The sequence below is a fragment of the Acinonyx jubatus genome, chromosome B2, assembly GCF_027475565.1.
Source record: "Acinonyx jubatus isolate Ajub_Pintada_27869175 chromosome B2, VMU_Ajub_asm_v1.0, whole genome shotgun sequence".
NCBI classification, from domain to species: Eukaryota; Metazoa; Chordata; class Mammalia; order Carnivora; family Felidae; genus Acinonyx; species Acinonyx jubatus.
In genome coordinates this window covers 36,932,779-36,960,023 of record NC_069385.1, presented here as the reverse complement: position 1 = coordinate 36,960,023, position 27,245 = coordinate 36,932,779, and the positions used below count along the sequence as shown (strand labels likewise).

At 35.9% G+C, this 27,245-nt stretch overlaps 1 protein-coding gene across 5 annotated transcripts in view; it reads right to left on the bottom strand.

Moving 5' to 3' along the window:
* ECHDC1 (ethylmalonyl-CoA decarboxylase 1) overlaps window positions 1-27,228 on the bottom strand; it is a 53,610-nt gene extending 26,382 nt beyond the window's left edge. Inside the window, exons 1-6 of one of the 5 annotated variants that reach the window (XM_053222270.1) lie at window positions 27,098-27,224; window positions 26,008-26,258; window positions 18,906-19,127; window positions 15,081-15,223; window positions 12,610-12,662; window positions 10,896-10,976 (exon numbers count right to left, since the gene is read on the bottom strand). In XM_053222270.1, coding sequence (XP_053078245.1) covers window positions 10,896-10,976; window positions 12,610-12,662; window positions 15,081-15,223; window positions 18,906-19,127; window positions 26,008-26,023 — 515 coding nt within the window. In that variant the 5' untranslated portion in view covers window positions 26,024-26,258; window positions 27,098-27,224. Of the gene's footprint in view, window positions 1-10,895; window positions 10,977-12,609; window positions 12,663-15,080; window positions 15,224-18,905; window positions 19,128-25,577; window positions 25,951-26,007; window positions 26,259-26,742; window positions 26,880-27,097 lie in introns of those variants that run through there. The other 4 variants (XM_015074258.3, XM_015074261.3, XM_015074260.3 and 1 more) reach the window with 4 other exon arrangements.
* Window positions 27,229-27,245: the final 17 nt, after the last annotated feature.

Below are 27,245 nucleotides of genomic sequence, written 5' to 3'. Positions count from 1 at the left end.
GAGTGTTCTAAGTACCTCCTAAAACATATTCTGGAATCTTGAGCTTAAAACCAATCTAAGAAACCATATTATAATTACACTTAAAATAATGTTTGTATAAGTGAAACTTTATCAGTTTGTCACATATAGGAACTATCATTATTAAAGTTTTCTAAAAAGTATCTAAACAAAAGTTTAAAAACTAAAAAGTTTACAAAGGTAACTAAGAATAACAAGGTTACCAATTTTCATTGGTCCTCAAAGAGGTGAAAGGTAAGAACTATATTCTCTATTCCAAGCCGATATGTTGTAGGCAGAATGATCCCACAAAGATGTCCATGCCCTAATCCCTGGAACCGGTGCATGTGTACTTTACACAAGAAAAGAGACTTTGCAGATGTAATTAAGATTACATACATTAAAAGAGGGAGGTTATCTGAATGGGCTCTTAATTTAACCACATGAACTCTTAAAAGCAGAGAACTTTCTCCAACTGGAGTAAGGTAAATGAGAAAAATTCAAAGTATGAGAGAAACTCAACCCTCCACTGCTGCAGGGAGCCACATGGAAAACATGAGAAGGAATGCAGAATGCAGACATCCTTTAGGAGTAAAGACCAGTCCCTGGCTGATAGTCAGCAAGGAAAACAGGGTCATGGGTCCTACAAGTGCACAGAACTGAAATCTGCCAGTTGTGATCAGGATGAGCCTGGAAGTGGATTCTCCCAGAGTCTCCAGTCTAGCCAACATCCTGATTTGGGCCTTGTGTGACCAGCTTTACAGAAACCAGTTGAGCCTAGCTGGACTTCAGGCTTCTACATTTGTGAGATGACAAACCGATGCTGTTTTAAGCCACTAAATCAGTGGTAATTTGTTATGGCTGCAATAGAAAACTAATAACGCAAATAAGTATTTTCTTAATTTATATTGCAATGCAAATATTTTAATTAGTCAAGACAGATTAAAAAATTAGAAGCAAATCATTTTATCACAGTTCTAGCTTTTTATTCCCTACATCAATTTTGTAACTAAAAAAGAAACATAATCTCTGAATGACCAGATTCCAAGCACTGAGGAATGCCAATTTTTAATTCATAATGCTTTGCTTTGAAAAATGTTTTTAAGGGGTACCTGGGTGGCTCAGTTGGTTAAATGTCTGACTTTTGATTTTGGCTCATGTCATGATATCACGGTTCGTGAGATCAAGCCCCACATCAGGTTCTGCGCTGATAGTGAAGAACCTGCTTAGGATTCTCTCTCCTCCCTCATTGCCCTCCCCCCCTCAAAGTAAATAAATGAACATTTTTTAAAATGCTTTTTAAAAGCCATTTTTTCTAAGAATGTTTTATATGAAAATTATGACTCAGTTGAGTGCAATTTAATATAAGGGTCTACATATGCCAAGTAGACCTGAATGTTTCTGAACTATTCTGAAATATCAATTTGTTATAAGTACCAGCAATGGGTGCTTACAGGGTTGGGAGCAGAGGGCAGGATAATGCTAGAATGCTGCATGAGCTAATTTCTTTGGAATATTCACATCCAGTGTATCTCTCATCTTCTGAAATATTTCCCATGGTAATAACAGCAACAGGGACGAAAATCTTAGTTGAGTGAATTCTAGGCAATTCTCCAAGGTAAGAAAGTTAAACAAGCTAAACATATAACCCTAAGGAAGGAACTTATCTTTTAAAAGAATGCTATGAAAGCTTTTGGTGTTCTTTTGGAACACATAGATATTTTTAGAATAATAATTAAAGCAATTTGTCATACAGAATAACTGACAAGGGTCTGATAAAGTTGGGAGGAAAATCAGCTATACACTTATACTGACTTACGGCTTCCTTGTAACTGTGGCCAGTAAGGTAATTCAGTATGCAATACTCTCTATTAGCCTCTAACCTTTAAGAACTTTTGTTCTCGGTGTGTAGGTTAAAAGGGGCTGAACAGCTGAAGACAATGCTTTTCAAAATTCTATTGTGAAGGATCAGTTTCTACCATTTGTTTTTAAACTCCTTGTCAACTGTGAATCAACAATTTTGTAAAATGAGGTAAAACTACATTACTAGAAAAATGAAACAAAATCCTAAGGCATACAAGTTTCTTGGGTGCTAAACATGTTTAATGAATGACTCAAATGAATGCAATTTAATATGAGGGCCTATATATACCAAGTAGTTGATCCACAAATGAACATGTCTTCATTGGCAAGGTGAATGTAGCAGGTATATTACTAGATTTATCTGATGAGGGCAAGACCCCATGACACAGAACACTTCCTTCATTTAGAGGACAGCAAACAAGGCAAACTAGCAGTACTAAAGGACTAAGTAGTCTGTGATTGTTTTCCCTGTGATTTTGCCTTTTGTCCTAAACCCTAACTACCCAAACACAGATCAGGAATGACTATGAAGGATAATGCAAAAGTCTAAAAAATGCTTAAAGATGAACACCAGGCTCTACATGAAAGAGTGCACTATTTCCAGAGGACATCTATAAAGTTTAATTTGTACTTACTTTTACGTAAAGGCTTTTTAAGTATAATAATGCACATTCACATATAGCTTAGAATTCCTTAAATGTATTAAATTATATATTTAAACATGTACTTTTAAATATGTTACATATATTATATAATTACATATTTGAATTATGTATTACACAAATACCTGTATTTCAGGATAAAGTGAGAAAACTATTTAATCCTTTCACACATAGAACATTTTAAATTAATCTCACGTTGTCCTTTATAAAGCCAAGACCCTTCCTCCTACAGAATCAAATGTAGTATCTTAATGCAATCTGCACTGATGACAGCAGAGGGCACTGTCATACGAAATGGCCATTTTTCACAGTACACACGATTCCTCCCCAAACAATTGCTAGTTTTCAAAGAGGCTAAGATCTTTATAAATTGTCTTATACACCAAAACTATTTTAATATATATATTTATGTGAATACAAAGTGATCTATTTCAACTGATAAATTGGAACATGAGTCATGAATTATAAAAAAGAAGAAAAACTAAATAATTTAATACTTTACATAAATAAACTTACTCTTTCCTAATACTATTTCTATTACTATACGATGCCATTTATACTAAGTTCAAGAAGAAAATAAAATAGAACATATCAGCTACAGAAGAGTTAATTTCCTTAGGAAATAAGGAAGGTATGAAGTAATTTGATTAAAAAAGAGAAAATAATAATAAATATAAATAAAATATATATATTTATATTTTAATATATTTATATATAACATATTATATAATATATTATTGATTGATTTATATATTAATTATATATTTATTTATTTTTATTTATTTATATAAATATATAAATAAAACAGGGTAACTGTTGCCCCTACATGGAAATGAGGGGGCTGTAACTTAGAAGGGGCATGCAGGAGAGTTCAGGAGTGCTGACAATGTTCCCATTCTTGACCTATATCATGGTTACATAGTTTTCCATTTTATAGTAAGTCATTAAACTCAATATTATGTTTTATATAAACAAACTCAAAATATGTGAAGGCCTTACCAAAATTACATCAGTAGTCAGAAGAAATATCCAACACAGGTAATGATAAAGTGAAGAGCATACCTGTAGAAATATATACTTCAAAAACAGGGGTTCTAAACTAAGGATCCATGGATGAGATTTTATGCAAAATTTCCTCAAAGGTAGGGTTCCTGGCTTTCATTACATTCTCAAAAAACTAGAAGAACAATGTGCAATGTGTAAATATCATCTGGGTATGAATACAGATCCAGTTATTTTATAAGCAATTAAGTTCTGAAACTATTCAAATGACACAGAATAAAATATATCTAATATAGGAGAATTTCTGGTTAAAGAAACAATTTTCTTCATTCATGAAGTTAAAAATTCAGATGTGCTTAAACGCATAATAATTTGTGAAGTTATGATACGTAGAAGCAAAATGCATGACAACAATAGCGTGAGGACAGGAGAAGGAAATAGGAGTATATTAGTATTCTAGTATTTGATGTAAGGTAGCATAATACTATTTGAAGGTGGACTATGATAAGTTCAAAATGCATCATATTAACTCTAAGCCAACCAGTAAAAAAAATGTATATATGTATGCATATGTATTTGTGTGCATATACAAAAAAAGAAAATATTTTTCAGTATTTTAGAAATATATATATTCCTATATATGACAGACACTACAATTCAAGAAATTCATATGTCTTGGTTTTCTGTTTCATTTTTCCAATAATATATTTTACTAGGTATTTATATTTATATATATTTGTATAGGTATATGTTTATATATAGGCATATCTTATTTTATTATGTTTTAACTGCACCTTGCAGATACTGTGACCTTTACAATTTGAAGCTTTATAGCAAACTTGCCATCCAGCAAGTCTATCAGCTCTGTTTTTCCAACAGCTTTGCTGACTTTACATCTCTGTGTTGCATTCTGGTAATTCTTGCAGTATTTCAACTTTTTATTCATTACTGTATTTGTTATGGCAATCTGTGATCAGTGATTTATGTTGCTACTGTAATTATTTTGGGGTGCCACGAATCATGCCCATATAAGACCGCAAACTAATTGATAAATACTATGTGATCTGACTACCCACTGGCCATTCCCCCAACTCTCTCCTCTCCTTGGGCCTCCCCATTCCCAGAGAGACAATTGCTAATTAATAATCCTGCAATGGACTCTAAGTGTTCAAGTGAAAAGAAAGAGTCTCATGTCTTTCATTTTATATCAAAAGTTAGAAAGCTTGGTAAGAAAGGCATATCAAAATCTGAGATAAGATGACAGCCTTTTACAGCAGTTAGCCAAGTTATGAATGCAAAGGAAAAGTTCTGCAAGGAAATTAAAAGTGCTACTTACTGAAAACACAAAGATAAGAAAGCAAAACAGCCTTTATTGTTGATATAGACAAAGGGTTTTTTTTTTTAATTTTTAATTTTATTTGAGAGTGAGCCCAAGCAGGGGAGAGGGGCAGAAGGTGAGGGGACAGAGGGAGAGAGAGGCAGAGAGGCAAAGAGAGAGAGAGAGGCAGAGAGGCAAAGAGAGAGAGAGAGAGAGAGGAAAGAGAGAGAGAGAAGAGAGAGAGAAGAGAGAGAGAGAGAGAGAGAGAGAGAGAGAGAGAGAATCTCAAGCAGGCTCCACACTCAGCACAGAGCCTGACACAGGGCTCGATCCCACAACCCTGGGATCATGACCCGAGCTGACATCAAGAGTCCAACGCTCAAACAACTGAGCGACCCAGGCACCCCAAGATAGATAAAGCTTTAGTAGTCAGGATAAAGATCAAACCAAACACAACACTCCCTTAATCCAAAGCCTAACCCAGAGCAAGGCCCTAACTCTCTTCAATTCTAAGAGGTTTGACAGAAGGGAGAAAGCTACAGAGGAAAAGTCTGAAACTAGCAGCAATTGGTTCATGAGGTGTAAGGAAAAGCCATCTCCATAGCATACAAATGTAAGATGAAGCATCAAGAGCTGATGTAAAAACTGAAGCAAGTTAGAAGATCTAGCTAAGATAATTAATGGAGGTGGCTACATTAAAACAATTTTCAATGTAGACGAAACAGCCTTTTATTGGAAGAAGATGCCATATAGGGCTTTCGAACCTAAAGAGCTTCAGAACTTCAAAGCTTCGAAGGACAGGCTGACTCACTTGTTAGGGGTTAATGGAGCTGGTGACTCTAATCTGAAGCCAATGCTCATTTACCACACCAAAAATCCTAGGGCCCTTAAGAATTATGCTAAATCTACTCTGTCTGTGCTCTATGAATGGAGTAATGAAGCTTGGCTGATGGCACATCTATTTACACCACAGTTTAATGAATATTTTAAAACCCACTGTTGAGACCTACTTCTCAGGAAAGAAGATCCCTCTCAAAACATTACTGCTCATTGACAAATACAGCCAGTCATCCAAGAACTCTGATGGAAATTATGGGATTAATGATTTCATGCCTACTAACACAACATCAATTCTGTAGCCTATGGATCAAGAAGTCATTTTGACTTTCAAGTCTTATTATTTAAGAAATACATTTCATACATAAGTCTAATGCTGCCATAGACAGTGATTCTTCTGATAGAGCGTGGCAGAGTAAATTGAAAACCTGGAAAGCATTCACCATTCTACATGCCATAAAGAACATCAATGATTCATGGGAAGAGGTCAAAATGCCAACATTAACAGGCTTTTGGAAGACATTAATTCCAAACTTCATGGATGACTTCAGTGGACGAAGTCACTGCAGATGTGGTGCAAACAGCAAGAAGACTAGAATTAGAAGTGAAGCCTAAAGATGAATTGCTGCAACTCATGATAAAAAAAACTTGAACAGATGAGGAGCTGATTCTTACAGATGAGCAGAGAAAGTGGTTTCTTGAGATTGAACCTATTCCTGGTGAAGATGCTTTGAAGACTGCTGAAATGGTATAGTGATTATTAGAGATAAAATAGGAATATAAAAAATAATCTAGAATGAGGCAGAAAAGTAAGAAAGACGGGACAAACAGAAAACAAACACCAAGATGATAGATTTAAACCCAATTATATCAATAACAATGAATATATATGGTGTAAACACTCCAATTAAAAGACAGAGATTGTCAGACTGGATAAAAAAAAAACAAACAACACTCAAATATATAATGTCTACTAACTACATATAGCATAGGTTAAAACGAAAGGAAACTGGGGGGTACGCCTGGGTGGCTCAGTGGGTTAAATGTCTTGAATTCTGCTCAGGTCATGATCTCACAGTCCATGAGATTGAGTCCTGTGTCAGGCTCTGTGTTGACAGCTCAGAGCCTAGAGCCTGCTTCAGATTGTATTTCCCTTTCTTTCTGCCCCTCCCCTACTTGTGTGCACACACTCTCTCTTAAAAATAAACATAAAAAAAATAAAATAAAATAAGTAAATAAATAAATAAATACAATACAATACAATATAATATAATATAGGAAAGCCTGGGTGGCTCAGTTGGTTAAGTATCAGACTCTTGGTTTCAGCTCAGGTTGTGATTTCACAGTTCATGGGTTTGAGTCCCACATCGGGCTCCACACTGGCAGTGCAAAGCCTGTTTTAAGATTCTGTCTCCCTCTCTCTCTGCCCCCGCCCCCGACTTGTTCTCTATCTCTTTCTCTCAAAATAAATAAACATTTAAAAGTAAATGAACAGGGGCGCTTGGGTGGCTCAGTCAGTTAAGCATCCAACTTCGACTCAGGTCATGATCTCACGGTATGTGAGTTCGAGCCCCGCATTGGGCTCTGTACTAAGCCTGGAGGCTGTTTTGGATTCTGTGTCTCCCTCTCTCTCTGCCCTTCCCCCACTCATGCTCTGTCTCTCAAAAATAAATAAATGCTAAAAAATAAATAAATAGATAAAATGAAACGACAGAAAAAGATATACCACAGAAATGTTAATCATAAGAAAGCTGGGATGACTATATTTACATCAAACAAAATAGATGCCTGATTAGATCCTGGACTTGAAAAAAGACATTAGTACGACAATTGAAAAACTTCGAATGAGGTCTATAGATGAGTTAAAAGTTTTGTAACAATATCAATTTCCTGGTTTAATAATTGTACTGTGGTTATGTATGATATTAACATCTGGAAAAACTGAGTCAAAGTTATATAGGAATTATCTATGTAAATTTTGCAACTTTTACATAAGTCTGTAATTATTACAAACTGAGAGTTAAAAATATTTTAAAAATTAAAAATCTCAGCTCTTTGAAAAACACTAATAACAAAATAAAAAGGCTGAAAGAATATTCACAATACATCTATTTGACAAAAATATGCTATATATTTGACTTATATAGACTTTTACCTATAATATATAGTAATAATAATACATAATATGCATAGAAAGCCATACTACTGAGCAACAAAATGAATAAACCACCAATAATATGGAATAACACAGGTGAATCTTGAAAACAAACTGTAGTGGGCGCCTGAGTGGCTCAGTTGGTTAAGTGTCAGACTCTTGGTTTTGGCTCAGGTCATGATCTCACGGTTTTGTGAGTTCAGGCTCCGTGTCGGGCTCTGCACTGGCAGCATGGAGCTTGCTTGGGATTCTCTGTCTCTCCTTCTCTCTCTGCCCCTCCCTGACTCATACTGTCTCTGTCTCTCTCAAAATAAATATATAAGCTTAAAAAAAAAAAAAAAAAAAGAAAAGAAAACAAGCTGTAGTATATCCATGCAATAAAAAGCTTTTCAACATTAAAAAGGAATGATGTAGGGGCGCCTGGGTGGCTCAGTCGGTTAAGCGTCCGACTTCGGCTCAGGTCATGATCTCGCGGTTTGTGAGTTCAAGCCCTGCATCGGGTTCTGTGCTGATGGCTCAGAGCCTGGAGCCTGTTTCAGATTCTGTGCCTCTCTCTCTCTCTGACCCTCCCCCGTTCATGCTCTGTCTCTCTCTGTCTCAAAAATAAAGGTTAAAAAAAAAATTTTTTTAAAAAAGGAATGATGTAGTGATACATGATACATAACTGATAAATCTCAAGATAATTATGCTGAATGAAGGAAGCCTGACACACACGCAAGCATACTAAATGAACCTATTTATATAAAATGCTAAAAATAAACCAAAAAAACAAATCTAATTTAGAGTAAAAAGGTGATCAGTGTTTGCCTTGGACTAAGGTGCTAACTTACTGGGAAATGGTACATGCAAACACGTGGGGTTGGTAAAAATGTTCTATATCTGGATTGTAGAGATGGTTACACAGTATAGAATGGAAATTATGCCACAACAAAAGTGATTTAAAACTTCTTAAAATGAAGGCTAAAAAAGTCTTTGATTAAAAAATATACATCTTTAGGTATTTTTAATTATAGGTTTTTTCTTTTTGATGAGTATCTTTTATATTACCATGACTATTTTCATAGCATTTTAGTACAGTAGATAGATTATAAGATTTAGCTTATATACTTTAAGAATCTGAACTTTGAAAAAATAAATAATTAAAAATATATTTTTTTTAATTTTTTAAAAAATCTGAACTTTAGGGGCACCTAGATGGCTCAGTCAGTTATGTTTCCAACTTCAGCTCAGGTCACGATCTCGTGCCCTGCATCGGGCTCTGTGCTGACAGCTTGGAGCCTGGAGCCTGCTTCAGATTGTGTGTCTCCCTCAGTTCTGCCCATCCCCTGCTCACACTCTGTTTCTCTCACTCTCTCAAAAATAAATAAACATTTAAAAAAACTTAAAAAAAAAAGGAATCTGAACTATGAAAACATGAAAATTTGTGATTCAAAGAAACAGAATTGAAATGGAACAAAAGATCTGACTGAATTAGTCACCTCAACTATTTTTCCTCTAGTCTACCACACCACGTGCCAGGGGACAATGCTTTTTCTTTAGTATCTGAAAGGGAAGTAAAAATTTTAAACAATGAAAGTCTCCTCTTAGTGTATGCTCCAACATTTTCCTTCCAGCATCAAGTGTATAATGAATAAGAAAAAAGGAGTAAGGCCAGGATTAGCCTTACGGCTGAAAAGCATCCCTAGTGAAAAGAGAATTAGTAAGTTTAAAACTATGCCAAAATATTCCTACACTGGCATTTCTGTAAAAGCAGAAGAGTAGTAAGGTAATCTTATCTATAATCTAATCAATATCATGTGTACATCAATGTGTACCTAGGTTAAGTTTATGCTAAACATCTACATATTAAATCATTTATAGATATTTAGCAGAGATTATTTGTATTTTATAAAGAAACTGAGACTTAGACAAACTAGTTATTTATTTAAAGTCAAATACAGTTGAACCTTGAACAATGTGAGGGTTAGGAGCATTTACTCCCCATGCAATCAAAAATCTGTGTAGAACTTTAACTCCCCCAAAACTTAACTACTAATAGCCTACTGTTGACCAAAAGCCTTATCAAAACATAAGCAGTCAACTGACATATACTTCGAATGTTATATGTATGATATACCGTATTGTTACAATAAAGTAGGCCAGAGAATAGAAAATGCTACTAAGAAAATCATAAGGAAGAGAAAATACATTTACAATACTGTTCTGTATTTATTGAAAAAAAAAAAACCCTGTATAAGTGGACCCGTGCATCAAACTCAGGTTATTCAAGGGTCAACTATAGAAAAAAGTGGGAAACTGGGATTGAGCCTAAGTCTATCTGACTCCAGTGCTCGGGCTCTTTACTGTTTTGCCATTTTATCCCCAATTATGCTTGCTACATAAGCTATATATACTGCCTTCCATATTTGTACAGATCAAAGAACACTATAATGGTTCTCCTTAAAGCTCAGCTAGCAGGTCTTAGGAATAGTAACTAAGAACATAGTTTCAAGCACAAGTAAAGCATTAGATTCTACAGAACATCATTCCTATAAAATATAGCTATCCGATATTAAAAAAGAATTCTGGAAACTGAGGGCTATTGGTCCCAAATAATTTTCTCTACTTTCATTCCCTAACCAGTCCAAAAGTTCCACAAAGTTACTACACATCACCAAAAGGAGAATCTCCCTCTACTGGTAAGAGGACTATCGGAAAAAGCAGTGTCTCTTTCTCCATTCTGTTTTCTCTTTTTTAGTGTTTTATTTTTCTCTGTATAATACTTTTGAATCTTAAAGTTTCATACATTTCATTGACTTCCTTCCCTAGGAATTTTGCTAACATGGATTTCATTTGCTCAAAATCATTTGTTAACTTTTTGAAATGTATAGTAATAAAGTAATGATAGAGTTATTATTATACTAGATTGACTAAAATTATCTACTTTAATAATAGACAAAAGAAAATATTCACTAACTGATCATCTTGTTTAAGAATATATACAATATTTATATTCAAGCAAAATATAAATTTGAGCATGTTGATTATATTTGTGGAGGGAGTAAAGCAATTTTCACCTTACCTGAAATCACATGCTGTAGTAAATTCTGCTCCTCCACCCAATGCCCGACCTTGAACCAGCGCAACACTTATTAAAGGGAGTCTGTTTATTGAAGGAAAAAGGAAAAATGGATGTTAATATTTTTCATTTCAATATTAATTTACAAATATTATTTTTGAAAAACTTGAACTACAGTAGAAACAAATTATTGAACTATGTTTGTAACACACCTCAAAGGATAGTGGAACCTTGAGCCTGTATATCATGACAAATAAAGCAGTCTAATTCTTAAGATATAATAATTCATACTAAATGCTATGTAAGTTTATCATACTACCTCCCTGAATCATTATATAGTTTAAGCTATTAACTATATTTTATACATATTACACATATATAATATGTAATATAAATAAAATTTATAAAGTATAATATATACTATACATGATATATATACTTTATATTTTTTGTACATTACTGTATTTTGTAACTATATATCATGACTTCCTTCCAAATGAATTTTTTAAATATAATATACAGTTTCTACAACTTCTCAGCAGCTGGCAATCAGGAGTAATTCAATGGGACCTTATCTTACTGCATTTGTATTGATGCCAAGTTTTAGATGGCAAAATTTAAGGCTATATCCAAAGGGAGGAAATGTGGTAGAGAAGACTGAGCTCCAAAACTGTATTATAAAGATTCTTACCAAAAGTCTTTTTATTACTCAGTGAAATGATTAATATCTAATCCTATGGAAAGGAATGGGTCTGTGGTAAAAAGAAATGTCTTCACCTTTTCTCTTTGCAAAGAACCACTCCTGGAGGAATATATATTACAACATAAATCTAAAATGCCTTGAAAGAAAAAAAAAATTAAAAAAAAAAATAAAATGCCTTGAAAGTATGGAATATTCTGTAGGTTCTAACCAAAACGCAAATCTGCAGGCCTAAAGTAATGGGAAATTTATTAACAGATTATGTTTCTAAATACAAAGGATTAAAAACACTTTTAAGATTTCTTTAAGAAAAATTCAAATCATAGCGAAGGGAAGGTGAAGTGGTACAAAAACTATGAAAAAACCAAATATAGACTGATGCCCCACTAGTAAATATGCTAAATAACATGAATTTCCTTATTTTTTATAATTTTTAAATTAGTTACATTTGGAATACAGAAGTAGAAAGCTAATTAGCCAAAACGTCATAGTTTGTAACCCCAAATGCATAGTGATAAGCCAAGAAGAATTTTCTGCCTTTTCTTCTTCATCTAGATGCAAAGTGAATCCATTTTCCTCAGGAATCGGTAAAAGCCATCACCAACCCATAGGGCTTTTCCTCTCTCTTCTGGATATACACCACTTCACCATACGTTCTACTAATTTTGAATATGAGGTAATCTTTATGTGTCATCTCCTGAACAGTGTCCTTATTCTGCTCCAATATCAGTATTTAACTTTCCCATGGCTATGCCTAAATATAGCTAGTAATATAAGCTCTTCAGGAAAAGTGCTATGTCTTAAATTCTTTTTATCTCTCCCTTCTCTTATCTTTTAAGTAACTGTGCATACTTCACCAACATTTAATTAAATGGCTCTCCTTGATGGCACAAATAAATAGTCCATCATTAAATATAATTTAAAAATCAAGTATTTTTAACTGGGGCAAAACAGAACAAATAAGAGCTTTTTTTTTTTTTTTTTTTTTTTTAGAAATCATAAAGAAAGATACGTCACCTCATAAATCTTGTTAAGGTGTTCTGCATGAACATACATAAGGTCATTCCATCCTTTAAATAAGAATAAGCATAAACACATTATAATGTAAATTATATATGAAATACTTAGAAAGCAACAAAGCCAAAAATATACCCAACTTTTTTTTTATGAGATTTTCATTTAAAATTCTTTGATGCTGTTAGAAATGCAAATGATGTAGTATTTGATTTTGTTGACTTTCTAGGGCTCCTTGAGCTCTGCATGAGATATTAGCAAAGACTTGGACATGAGAGTCATATTACATACCCCAGAAGAGTGTGAAATTCTACTCAAGGTAATTTGGGGGAAAGAAGTATAAGATACACCACCTGTTATCCCAAATTCTGATCTCCTAAGAATATATAAAAAACAAATTTCTGGGGCGCCTGGGTGGCTCAGTCGGTTGAGCGTCCGACTTCAGCTCAGGTCACGATCTCGCGTCAGGCTCTGGGCTGATGGCTCAGAGCCTGGAGCCTGCTTCCGATTCTGTGTCTCCCTCTCTCTCTGCCCCTCCCCCATTCGTGCTCTGTCTCTCTCTGTCTCAAAAATAAATAAACATTAAAAAAAATTAAAAAAAAAACAAATTTCTTAAAAGTACAGTTGACCCTTGAACAACACAGGTTTGAATTGCATGGGTCCACTTATATGTGGATTTTTTATAGTCCAGTACTGTAAATATGTATTCTCTTATGATTTTATTTTTTTACCCTAGAGAGAGACAGCATGCCCAAGCAGGGTGAGGTGGAAGGGGCAAAGGGAGAGAGAGACAGAATCTCAAGCACAATCCACATTCAATTCAAGCAGGCTCCACACTCAGCACGGAGCCCAACACAGGGCTCAATCTCACAACCCTAGGATCATGACCTGAGTCAAAAGCTAAAGTCGGATGCTCAACCAATTGAGCCACCACCCAGGTGCCCCATTATGATTTTCCTAATAACGCTTTTTTTCTGTAACTTACTTTATTGTAAGAATACAGTATATAATAACTATAACATAGAAAACATGTTAATCTACTGTTTGTTATTGGTAAAGCTTCCCATTCAACAATAAGCTATTAGAAGTTAAGTTAATGGAGTCAAGTTATATGCAGATTATCAACTGCACAGAGGTTGATGGCCCTAACCTCTCAAAAGACTCCCCTCAAAAGTTTCTAATAATCTTCTATTTGTGAAATGGCTTTTTCCTTATCCTTATGTTCCTGTCTCCATTAACACATGGTAGCTTGCTTTGACCAAATTCTGTATTTTGAAATCCTTTTAGTTTCTAGCAATATTTCCCACTCCTGATTCTCTTCCTATTTCTTTGATTTTTCCTTTTCAGTTTTCTTTTCTCATTCAGCTAATCCAGTAAATGCATGTATTCCCCAAAATCAAATCCATGATTCTCTTTCTCTTTTTTATCTAATATTTCTTCCTTGAAAGTTTCATTTATCCCCAATGCTTCAGCTAAAATAAGATTTAGAAAGATTGAGTGATTTTTCTAATCACTTACCCAGAAAATGTTGAAACCAGCATTCAAATCCAAGTCTTATAAAAATTACCAAAAGAGAGCTCTTTCCTCACATTTTTATGCAAATACAGATCATATACTACACAGAGCAGTATGAGTTGTAGAACACCATTAAAACATCATTACATGGACGCCTGGGTGGCTCGGTGGGTTAAGCGTCCGACTTCAGCTCAGGTCGATCTCGCGGTCCGTGAGTTCAAGCCCCGCATCAGGCTCCGGGCTAATGGCTCAGAGCCTGGAGCCTGCTTCCAGTTCTGTGTCTCCCTCTCTCTCTGCCCCTCCCCCGTTCATGCTCTGTCTCTCTCAGCCTCAAAAATAAATTAAACGTTAAAATAAAAAATAAAAAATAAATAAATAAAAATAAAACATCATTACCTATATACAGCCCAAACCTATAATTAAATGGCAATGATTAAATTTTTCCTTTTCCTTCCTCCCCCCCACACCTTTTTTTTTTTTTTAAACCTAGGAAATATGGGTGGAAGTTCCTAGGTTCCTTGAAAGATAATGGAAGATGATTAGGATTCCTTTTCTATCAGCGCAGTTCAAAAGCAAATGTTTTAATCATTACCATTTGTTGAAGCCTACTACATGCCAAAGCATTGCTGGGTACTTTATATATGTACCTCATATAAAATTCCTCATCATGAGATGCTAAGGGTCTTCCACTTAAAAGAATTCAAATTCCTGCTGGTTTTCATGGGCTTTAGTGATTGCTAATCTTCTTGCCCTTCCTTTTCTTCCCCTCCATTACTTTACAATATTGCAACCTAATCTATAAGAAGAAAACTAAAACCTCTGACCCTTGGAAGCCTCTTAATATTATCCTGATTATTATGATGATAGCTATCATAATAACCAATGTAAAACATCAATGTCTCAGTGATAAATATCTGACACGCATGTGGAATCTAGTGCACAATTCATAGAATACTTGCCTCTGGAGTCCCTAGTGCTTTCACAGCATTCAAATCAGATCCTGAGGAGAAAGTATTTTTTGCCCCACGGACAATGAGACCTTTCCCCTCTGTCCAACTTTCCAATTCAATCACTTTTTCCAGAAGTTGTAGAATCATAACTCCTGCCACAGAGAAGAAGACAAATCAAAGTACATAAGATACCAAAAAAACAGAAATAATTTAAAGCCATCAGGGATCAAACATGACTCTTAGATCCTACATTTGATAGATATTTACTAAATATCTATCAAATGCCTATTGTGTTGGTACCATGGGGTATACACAAAAGAGGTATACATGACAGCCCCTGCTTTCAAAGTTTACAATGTTAGTAATCTTTCTCTGTCTGAATTAAGAAATCACACAAATACATAGCTAGGTAGAAAATGAGAATATATCATACATGTCCTAGGAATAAGAAAATTAAATAAATAAGGGTATGGTGGTAAGAAAAAATTATTCCTTAGGTAAAAATCAAATATAGTCCTGGGGCGACTGGGTGGTTCAGTCGGTTGAGCCTCCGACTTCGGCTCAGGTTATGATCTCACAGTCTGTGAGTTCAAGCCCCACGTTGGGCTCTGTGCTGACAGCTCGGAGCCTGGAGCCTGCTTCAGATTCTGTGTCTCCCTCTCTCTCTGGCCCTCCCCCATTCATGCTCTGTCTCTCTGTCTCAAAAATAAATAAACATTAAAAAAAATAATTTTTTTTTTAAATCAAATGTAGTCCTGACTTCACAATAGTACACGTTGTCTTAGGCAACAAGCTCAACAAGCATTATTAAAATCAACAAGCTCATAACAAGAGTTATGCCTGTATTCCTAACTCAAATATAGTTCTGCCCAGAAGACTGAGATCTTACAATCTATTGGGTATATGGTATACAAAACAAAGTATAATATTCCTACTCTACTCACATGAGAACTATTATAATAGATGTTAGTTCAGGAAAGGGATAGTACATAGCATCTTGTTCCACAGCTGACAGACTATGCTCTGAGTAGCCCAAGGCATACTCTGAAAGTACTTCACAGGCTGTCAATAAGATGCCTACCAACCATCAATGCTATGATTTATAGATTACATTTTTACCTTGATATCATTCCAAAATTCTACTGGAGTTTCTTTATAATGAACAAATTTTAAATGGGAATAGGAAGGACTGTAATTTTTTTTTTCAATTTTTTTTTTCAACGTTTTTTATTTATTTTTTGGGACAGAGAGAGACAGAGCATGAACGGGGGAGGGGCAGAGAGAGAGGGAGACACAGAATCGGAAGCAGGCTCCAGGCTGTGAGCCATCAGCCCAGAGCCTGACACGGGGCTCGAACTCCGGACCGCGAGATCGTGACCTGGCTGATGTCTGACGCTTAACCGACTGCGCCACCCAGGCACCCCAGGACTATAATTCTTATCTGTGGTGGTCTTCCAAGTTCATAAAGTTCATAATGCTGTCAACATGATTAAGTTTACTCTTTGTAAGAAAATATTTTAGAAGCCAATATAAAGATCATAACAGAAGGTTAAAACTGGCAAAGACTCTCTGTATCACAAGGTCCCATTAAACTATGTATACTATTCTGGCCCCATTAAACTATGTATACTATTCTGGAACATAAACCCCAGGATATCAAGAACTATTATTTTCTTTGCCATTTTCTGAAGTAACCAGTAAGGAAGTAGTTCCACAATAAATGTTAATGTTATTGATTCACAAGTAGATTCCACATGTATAGAAAGTTAGAATCCTTTCCAACTGCTAATTATGACCTAACTAAAATAGTAGCCCTTCCCAAGGATGTTCTAGGTGTTTTATAAATATAGTTCTTGCTCTCAAAATTTATACAGTCCAGTAGCATTTAACAAAAAAATAAAAATAAAAATAAATAATTTAAAAAACACAGTCATTTAGCACAAGAATAAATCTATATAGATAAATATGGACCTTCAATCATCCCTAATATTTAAGCTTCTAAAAAAATGGCCTTAAGTATGAGACATCTATACCAGTAGTTAATCTTGAACTCATCTTTTTCTACTCTGGTAAACTAAGCATTAAGTGTTAGAAGAAACCTTAAAGAGTAGCTGGTTGGGTAATTTTCAAACCAGAGCCTTGAGGTTTGAAAATTGTGTGGTGTGGGGCTCACTCAACTTCTCCCAGACCAAGTCAACCAAACACCATTACCCAAGTCAAAGCATCTCTGCTTGTATTCATTTTAAACATCAGCCATCAAATTAGTATTTGTTTCCATTTGAATAAAAATCTTTACTAATATAAATTATTTGTACCTATTCAGTAGTAAATTAGACTATTAATCTAGTCTAATTTTCTAGAGCAGTCTTTTCTAATTTCATTTTTCCTAGGTTAATATTAAAATTGGCTTTTTATTCTCTGAACCAATTGAGGGTATGGAGTTGTATGGTCCAATAAAGTAGCCACCATCCATATCTAGCTACTGAGCACTTGAAATGTGGCTAAACTGAGATGTGCGTTTATGTGTAAAGTACACACCACGTTCAAAAAGTTGGTATAAAAAAAGGGAAAACAACATATAAATAATTTCTCATATGAGTCACATGTTGAACTATTAATATACTGGGATAATAAAGTACTTTATTAAAACTAATTTCACCTGTTTCCTTTTACTTTTTAAAAATATGGCTACCGTGGGGCGCCTGGGTGGCTCAGTCGGTTAAGCGTCTGACTTCGGCTCAGGTCATGATCTCACGTTCGTGGGTTCGAGCCCCGCGTCGGGCTCTGTGCTGACAGCTCAGAGCCCGGAGCCTGTTTCAGATTCTGTGTCTCCCTCTCTCTGACCCTCCCCCCGTTCATGCTCTGTCTCTCTCTGTCTCAAAAATAAATAAACGTTAAAAAAAATTAAAAAAATAAATAAATAAATAAAAATATGGCTACCAGAAAATTTAAATTTACATATGTGGTTCACATCTGTGTATACTTCTACTGGATAGCACTAAGAGAGAGAGAGAGAGACATCTCTGAATTATGATAAGAGAAAAGAAAAGTTATCTTGCGTTTTAAAAACCCACCATGACTAACTTACAAAGTTTACAGTCTACTAAATTAGGTCTCAAGGTATGAAAATTTATAGAAGTATTTTTAAGCTCAGTATTTCAAATACTACAGAATATAATTTACCCTCCATGACAGGCATAACAGGCAAATTGCCGAAGTCACCTTGACTGGGCAGTCAGCAAGGTTATGTATTAGCTCGTGTACATCATTAACAACCCACAAGGTACACAAGGTACATCACTGACAGACAGAAATTGCCAAAATCATCTTGAAGCAGGGAGAAATGCTAGAGTCAGCAGTGTTACTCACTCAGCTCTTGCATAACATCACAATAGCATAGTTCAAAGTTGAGCTTTGGCACAAAATTACAAATTACCACATGTCCTGGACTTTCAGGTCCCTTAAACAGGAAATTCTTACATGCCCAAGAATGCTGCTTGGCAAACAGAAGGTTTTACTTAGATTTACCAGTATGTAATTTACTTAGATTTACCAGTATCTAAGAGTCAGGAAATGCTGCAATACATTGGCAAGTGCAAGATTAATTTCCAAGTTTCCTTTTTATCAACATCGGTATTCATGGATTTTTTAAAAAGATTAAAATATTCACAATTAATAAAAAATGCTCCTGGTTCAAGTGATGGTTTGGGTTTTCAGTGTGAGTGTATGTGTTCCAAGAGTACCAGAACATTCAAGAATTGTCACTAGAGATAAAAATATGTGATAGCAGCTTAGATTTAGTGTCATTCTTTAGCAAAAGAAAGATCTCTATACCTGAGAAGGCATTCATTTTACTTGGATTGTTCAGGGTAAGAATGCCAATACCACTATCTTCCTTCTGAAGGTCAACGGATCCACCAGGAAACTGCTCAAGTTTTTTTTTTACTTCTTCTTCATGGAAGCCATGGGATGTATTATAAAGTGACAATCCTGTTTGATGTAGTAATTTTGTCCTCACAGACAAAGATGATGTCTTCAAAAGACTTCTTGCCATTTCTGGAAAACAGAAAGAAGTACGCAGTGGTCCAGATGAACACTTTTCCAATATTGTATGTTAATAGGTTTTAATGATAGACCTTTCTGTTTAATTGGGAGTACTTTCCCGCTCGTAAAAGCACTCTGAGGAGATGGTCGGTATGGAAATCCTTCTGTTTTGCCTCCTCAAACCAAATAATTCACAAAGTATATCATTTCAGTGTATCACTGAGAGATGATGATATAGTTACAGTGCACTTACTGGGATCCAATACACTAGGAAGATTTAGAAAAATGTTGCTGTTCTGTGTTTAGCACCATCTCCTGCTTCCTGGTAAGTCTTTCTCATGATAGTAGTTCTTCCTCCAACTCTTTGACTTTTGCAAAATCTAAGAATAAATTGTCCAATGTTTCCTTGGAAACAGTCTCTATGCAGAAATGCTACAAGGGCAATCCCATTCTCTAACAGAAGTTTCATTCTTAGCATTATCCTTACCTTATGCAAAGCTTTCATAGGAAAAACTGAGGAAAATCGGGAAAGAAATAGGAATATGTGCATGGTTTCTTTGTTCCTCAGCATTCTGTCACTCTTCTCACTTTATATATACATCCTGGGCAATCTCACCTTAGCCCATAGGTTTTTTTGCCCTATGTAAGCATTTTTGTTGACCTAAAACATACATTCAGAACAGTAAACAAGTCATAGGATACAGCTCAAATCATAAATTTCATAAGGTAAAAACACTTAAGTCAGTAATACCCAGACCAAGAAACAGAACATGAAACTCAGGTCTGTTGTGTCCTCTCTCAGTCACAACTCCAAACAAAGATAACTATCCTGACTTCTAATACCCTAGATTCGTTTTTCTATTTTTGAATTTTATATATATTCAATAGTATATATTATTTTGTGCCTTTTCAACTATGTTTGTGACATCCATTATTATGTGTATTTACAGTCTAAACAGTCCATTACTCTTTGTACTTTATATGAATACACCTCAATCTATCTATTCTAATGTATGCATTCTGTTGGCTCTATCTAAAAATGGAATTATTTGGTTGGGCTGCAGCTGACTTATACTGATTGCTAAACACTGCAATAAAATTATTGGGCAAATAGCCTGGGTGGCTCAGTCAGTTAAGCTTCCAACTTCGGCTCAGGTCATGATCTTGATCAGGTCATAATCTCACAGCTTGTAGGTTCGAGCCTCGCATCGGGCTCTGTGCTGACAGCTCAGAGCCTGGAGACTGCTTCCAATTCTGTGTCTCCCTCTCTCTCTCTGTCCCTCTCCCCTTCACGCTCTGTCTCCTTCTCTCGAAAGTAAATAAACATTAAAAAAAATTTTTTTTAAAGAAAAGAACACCACAATCCAGGTATAAGTCTAGAGGCCAGTGGTACTTGTAGAAAAACCAAATTCTGGGTCACCTGGGTGGCTCAGTCGGTTAAGTGTCCAACTTTGGCTTAAGTCATGATCTTGTGGCTCATGAATTCAAGCCTGGCATCAGGCTGAGTGCTGACAGCTCAGAGCCTGGAGCCTGCTTCTGATTCTGTGTTTCCCTCTTTCTCTGCCCCTCCCCCACTCATGCTCTCTCTCTGCCTCAGAAATAAACATTAAAAAAAAAAAAAAAAGCCAATTTAACTTCCTAAAGCATGTGAAGGAAAATGATCAGAAAAAGAAGGAAGCCAAAGGGAAAGGTACTTGGGTTCAACTCAAGGGCTAGCCTGCTCCACCCAGAGAAGCACATTTGGTGAGAACCAATGAAAAGGAGCCTGAGCTGCTGGACCGTATTCTCTATGAATTTAGGGCTTGGTAAGTATACAAGAAAAGAAAGAAAAAAAAAATCTCAAGAATGCAAAAGAAAAAAAGTTGTGAGGCATTCTTTGCTTTTCTAAAGACAAGTTTTGACAAGATTAGCAATTAAGATATTTTAAACCAAGATAGTATTCTTTTCCAGATTTAAAGTAGATAAAAAATAAAAAAGGGTTAGGGGCACATAAAGCATGTAACTCTGAATCTCAGGGTCATGAGTTCAAGCCCCACAATGAGCATGGAGCCTACTCTAAAAAAAAAAAGAAAAAGAAAAAAAAAAGGCCGAAGTGGGGGCAGGGGTGGGCAGTAGTTGAATAGTTTCTTTGCAATGAGGGCCATTAAGGAAACCACACTCATGTGAAGGTTTTAATGGCCAAGAAGTTCATAGATTGGTGGGGGTGGGGAGGGTACCTGGCTGGCTTAGTCAGAACAGCAAGCAACTCTTGACCTCCAAGTTTCAGGGTCATGAGTTCAAGCCCTATTGTTGGGTGTAGAGATTACTTAAATAAAAACCTAAAGGACACCTGGGTAGCTTAGTCAGTTGAGCATCCAATTCTTGATTTCGGCTCAGGTCATGGTCTCAGTTCATGGGATTGAGCCCCACCTCAGGCACTGCACAGACAGCATGGGACCTGCTTGAGGTTCTCACTCTCTCCCTCTTTCTCTGCCCCTCCCCTGAACATGCACAGAACTCTTTCTCTCTCAAAATAAATAAATAAACTTAAAAAAAAAACTTAAAAATTAACATGAAACAAAAAGAAATTCATAGACTGGAATCCTAATGTATAAACACATACATATGATAAAAGCATTTGGTAAAGTATAATTAGTAATGATTAAATGGGTATTTACTGAGTTACTAATGATCTCCCCTTTGCTAACTGTTTCAAAGAGAAAAAAAAGTAACTTTACCCTCAAAAATTTTTTAGTTTTATCAAGTAAACAAAATATGCACATAAAAAGCAAAAATAATTCAACTAATTGAAAACAGAACAAAGTCCCTCTTTTCATTAAGCTCTATTAGAGATTTACATCAAACTTAAAATATAGTCTTAACTTCATAAAAGCATTTTTCTTCTTCACCAGTAAACTTTTAGTATGAAATATAAGGATTTTCTATAGGCAAAAATGGATCAAAAAATATTAAATATAAATAAAATATTATGATATTTTATTTCACTTCATTCTAAGTTTTAAAATTCTAAGCAGAAGCACAACAGAAATCAGGCAATATCCCAATTTTGCTGGGGAGTAACCAAAAGAAAATATAAACCAGCTTTTCTTTGCAGTGTCTTATGGCCAAAATATTGGCAGAGGGAGCCACCTTTAAAATACTCTCATTTTACATATTTTCAGAGTATCATTTCTTCAGAAGATTATGTTACTACTAAACTGTTAGCATAAAAATTGTATAGTTCCACTTCTCTCCGCAAAACAAATCTAGAAAAAAACAAAACAGGGCCCACGTTTCCTTTTCACAATTAAAGTTTACCTTTTGTCAAATTTTGAAAACACAAAAGTTCTCAAAGTTCTCACTCTCTACTTTTGTTTCAAATACATATACATTTTTTAATGAATTGTCAATTTATAAAAACCTTTAAAACTTGAGACATTATTTCATGTAACTCCATAGATAGAAACACAAGCCTTTTGAATGGACAAGAACATATTTTATATATAGGCTATCTGATTAAATCAAATATTTATGAGATGGTTATGAAATTGTGCAGCAATTTTGTTCATATGTTATTTCCATAAAAGATTATTTTTGTTTCATGATTTGAAATTCAAGTTGTATTATAGTTGGAGTAAAAATAAATGAAAACATTAAAAATGAAGAAAGCTATTGCCTGAGTCACCTAACACATACTAAAAAAGTTAGGTCTCAGAACATGGGTTTTTTTTTCTTAACCTAAGTAATGGGTACATAGGTATCCATCTTCTGTTGTTGTTCTTTAAACTCTTTTTATGTATTTTTCACTATATGCATATATGCTACATTTCTCAATAAACTTTAACTGAAGGATATCATTCCAAACTTTGGGGCTGTCTCTGGTTTTACCAGTAATTTCTCCCAATCTTCTAAACTGCCAATTTCGAAACTAGTTTCTTAAATACTCTAGTTCTTTACATAGAAGATACTACACGAAGAACACAAGTATTGCATCAGCGACCACATAGGTGTGTCTGGTCTCTGGCCGGTTTGGCAATTAATAAAGAGTCCTTATTAAAGATAGTGATATTTCTTAAAAATCAATGTATAACCAGAAACTACATAATAAAGAGTTAGAAATGCAGCTCCTGCTTCCAGTAAATAAGAAAATTCTTATCGGCAGGACTGCATATTATTCATAGCCTTTAGCACACAGAGGCTTACATTTAATATTTGTGGAACTAAATGACCCCTAATGTGGTTATTACTGTGTAGGGATGACAGTACCTAACCATCATTTTCTAAACTAAATATAAGATCTCTGTCTGCAAAATAGAAAAAGTTTATTTCACTGTTGGTTTTCTAGGAAATGCCAAGTCCAGGATATGTAGTTACAAATGCGCAAAGATATGATTTTCTTTTCATGTTTACAAAATGGGTTTGCATACAACACAATTTCTATTGTTTCATTAATAAAAATATTAACTTTTTAATAAGTGAAGTAATAAATAGTAAGACGTTACCTATCAATAATATGCGCAGTTGGTAATACATATCTTACAAGGAGCTCGTTAGCAACAGCCTTCGTTCTTTAACTATGTAACAAGATTTCTCTCACAAGAGGAATCTTAAGGCAGGCTTGGCCTGTTACAATCTCTTTCTCAGGATGAGAGGCAATTTACCCAGTGATACTGAAGTGAATACTTAGTAACTATTTGTGGCAAACTTAAATGGGGAACCTGAGATTTGACCTATTTTGCCTCACCTTCCCTTCTTCACCTTCCAAAGGAGGATATTGGTTTTCAGTGTGCTATAGCTCTGGGTACCAGGCAACAAAGTGAAACTATCTGCCCTGGGACTGCTATTTTGGATTTGCTTAGTTCTTTCTATTCTCCCTTCTTTTACACACACACACACACACACACACGCACCCTGCGCCCGCGCGCTCTCTCTCTCTCTCTCTCTCTCTCTCTCTCTCTCTCTCAGAGGTTTATGTGATAAAAGGAACCTGGGATTTTGCCTTTATCTTGTCCCATTTGAAGAAGATCAAATACAGTAGGGCTCAGGGTTCCTTGGGCCTGCCTCCAGTCTAGGGAAAATAAGCTCATAAGATCACTTGTCAGGTCAGTTCACAAAACTGAAAGGCCTACATAAGACAGTCAGAGTCAAATATAATATATCCAGTTTGCTCTATGCATGCTTTGCTCCTGGGGATGTCAGATACAGAACAGAAACCCAATGGCAAATTCAACTGAGGCAAAGGTCCTGATCTTTTCCATATTTACCATGACTTCAGCATTTTAAAAAGTGCCCCCCAAAACTTGATAAGGACTTCAATGGCTATTTTCAAAAACTAAATTTGCCTGTATTTTCCACAATATTCTGTTTAGGGAAAAGAACAAAGAGTTAAACTAGAAAATAAGGAATAAGGCTTACAAAATCATTAGCATTTTTAATTATTCTTGTGGGATAATAAAATCAATAAACAATATATCTTCTCTCTTGTAAGGAGCCTGTTCTATCCTCATCTATTACCTCTCCAATATCTAACAACACAAAGGCAATTGACATAGATGCCATGAGATCTATTATCTCCTTACTTTAAATCATTACAAAATTAAACATACATATGACTAACATTTTTTCTCTCCTTCCCCATTCCTATCCTTCTTCCACTACTAACTCTCCCTTCTTTTCTCTCCTCTCTTCACATTTCCTTGTCTGTGCCACAGAAGAGTACCACAAAAACTCAAGGGCACTGCTTAAGCCTACTAGGTTTGCTGACCTCAAGTTTAGAAATCATATTCTAGAAACTTGGTAATAGCCTATTATGTATGCGTCATCCCAATTCTAAATTCTAAGACCAAATTAGACAAGAGTTCAGTGCTAAGGAGATGATAAAGTATCAGCCACTATGAAAATACTATAGTGTCTGAAAGTAGATGTGTACGAACAAGGGTTGAAATTCAGGTTCTGTGTAAGGATGTAGTTAAACAGTCAGCATTTTGGAGCTGTTCCAGAATCGTAAGGCAATGGAAAAGTTCTGAGGAATTTACGATTTTATAAACTGTATTCATGACAAAACGTATGTTTAAAACTTGTTGTAAAGGCTATTTTGCTGTCCTGCCAGAGTTGGACCAGTGGAATGAGCTCATAACCAAGCCACTGGAAAAGGGAAAGAGAAGAAAGGTCCTGACATCCAAGATCAATCAAACGTGTTACTCTCTCCAACTGTTTTTTCAAGTTCTGCAAAGGATCAAATAGTTCCCCTCCCTGCACAGGAAATAAGCTAGCTTTTCTCTTAAAAGCCATATGTAACCCGTTTTACCATCTGCTGGATTTATTGAATACAGAAAATTAACACAAATGCATACTTAATAACAATTAGCCCGAGGGAGGTGGTAAACAACAAAAAAAAGTCAGAAAGATTCTATTTAAGACTGTCCAAACATGACTTGATTTTCAAGTTTTGGTTTCTCTTGAGACTGTCATTATATAACCTACCTTTCGAGCTTTATCACATGCCACCATACACACACCTCTTCATACAGCCAAAATGAACTTTTAGTTTCTCAAATCCTTCAGGTTTTTCTCTTTGTTCCTCACGTCCATATGTGACCCCTCACCTGTTACACTTTTCTCTTCCGTGAAGTAACTCCTAGTCATCTCCTTTAATACTTACGCTACATAAAATACTCTTACTGTTTGCTTGCACAGCATTTATATTCTTTTTCCCCCCACGTAATTACTCGTTTAACCGACGTTGCCACAGGATTTTGGAAAGCAAGGCCTTTGCAACGCTTAGAATGGTGCTTGACAAATAATGAAAGACAGTAATAATTTGGCAAACAAGTATTAAGAATCCATAATGCCTTAAGAGGCTTAAGAATCTGTCCACAAAAGAACTATCCACTTTCTTATTCCCGTCACTCACCCTGTTTCAACTCCATTCTTGCAAGCTGGTTTCTCTTCCTGAAATGCAACTATTAACTACTTCTCTTTCAGATCCGGCAAGGGGAGATCAAGAAAGGATCAGCTGTTTTCCTGCTATGCTCCTCCCTCTCCCAGTAGACTTCACGATTACATCTTCCCCCGAAGCTTATTTCCTCCAATAGAGTGCAAAGTTTCACAAAAGGGGTCCTCTGTTATTCTTGCCCAGGCCATTTATCTCTATATCTCTAGCACCTAAAGCCAACAGTTGGTAAACAGGAGGTTCTCAGAGTTGGAAAAGAAAGGGAGTTGGGGGGGTTGATACACTTTTTTTCTCAAGGTCCCATAAGCCCTTTAAATACGTAATTTAAGTAACCAGTGGTTTTAATCCCCTACATTTGTGACCCTGGTGTGTGGTGTAGCATTAAAAGGATTCTCGAGGCTCAAAAGTATTTTAGAATTAAAGAACCCTTACCAAAAATGATTTGGACATTTTTCTGTTGTTACTGAAAAGTCGGCTGGACGAAACAAATGTCTTAATTAAGCAAAATAATTTAATACACAGGACAAATCCAGAAGTCCTAAGGAACATCACCCATCCTGTCTATGCCTGAAAAGTATTTACAATTTAAACTAGTGCGTTGAAATCATGTCTCCCCGTTCTTTTGAAAATGCTAATGTAGGCTATTTTGCCACAACCCTTAGAAAAGTTTTACTCTTCCCAAGTGCCCTCCTTCACCTCGCAAAGTCCGTCAGCGGCGCTCGGCACTGCGTCCCCACGCCCAGCACAGGGCAGTGGACCTCTGCGATAAGTCACTAGGAACGCGCCGGTGAGCCCTGGCGGGTCCCCGCTTGTAATTCGTACCGAGAAGCGTTAAAGCCCATGACACAGCGACAAGCTAGAATCCTGTCCTAGATGACACTTAAAGGGCAGCCCCTACAGCCACGCAGTCCAGTGCGCCTGGAAGCAGGCAACCTCCTTTTCCGCTCCCCCACGACCCTCTTCCGCTTTCCGCCCCTTTTATCCGCTCCCCCGCGACCCTTTCCCTCTTGCCGGAACCTCCCCTTGGTTCCGCCTCAGGCCCTCCCTTTACCGCCGTCCTTCCTCTTCTTGTTTTCTTTAGGCTCTTCCGCATCCCTTCTCTCTCACGCGCGCCTTTTTCCATTTTCCTGCGGGAGAATCCCGGAAATCCCGCCCCGCCAGGAAGCGCCCCATTTTCCCGGCGTGGTGGCGGGCTTGAG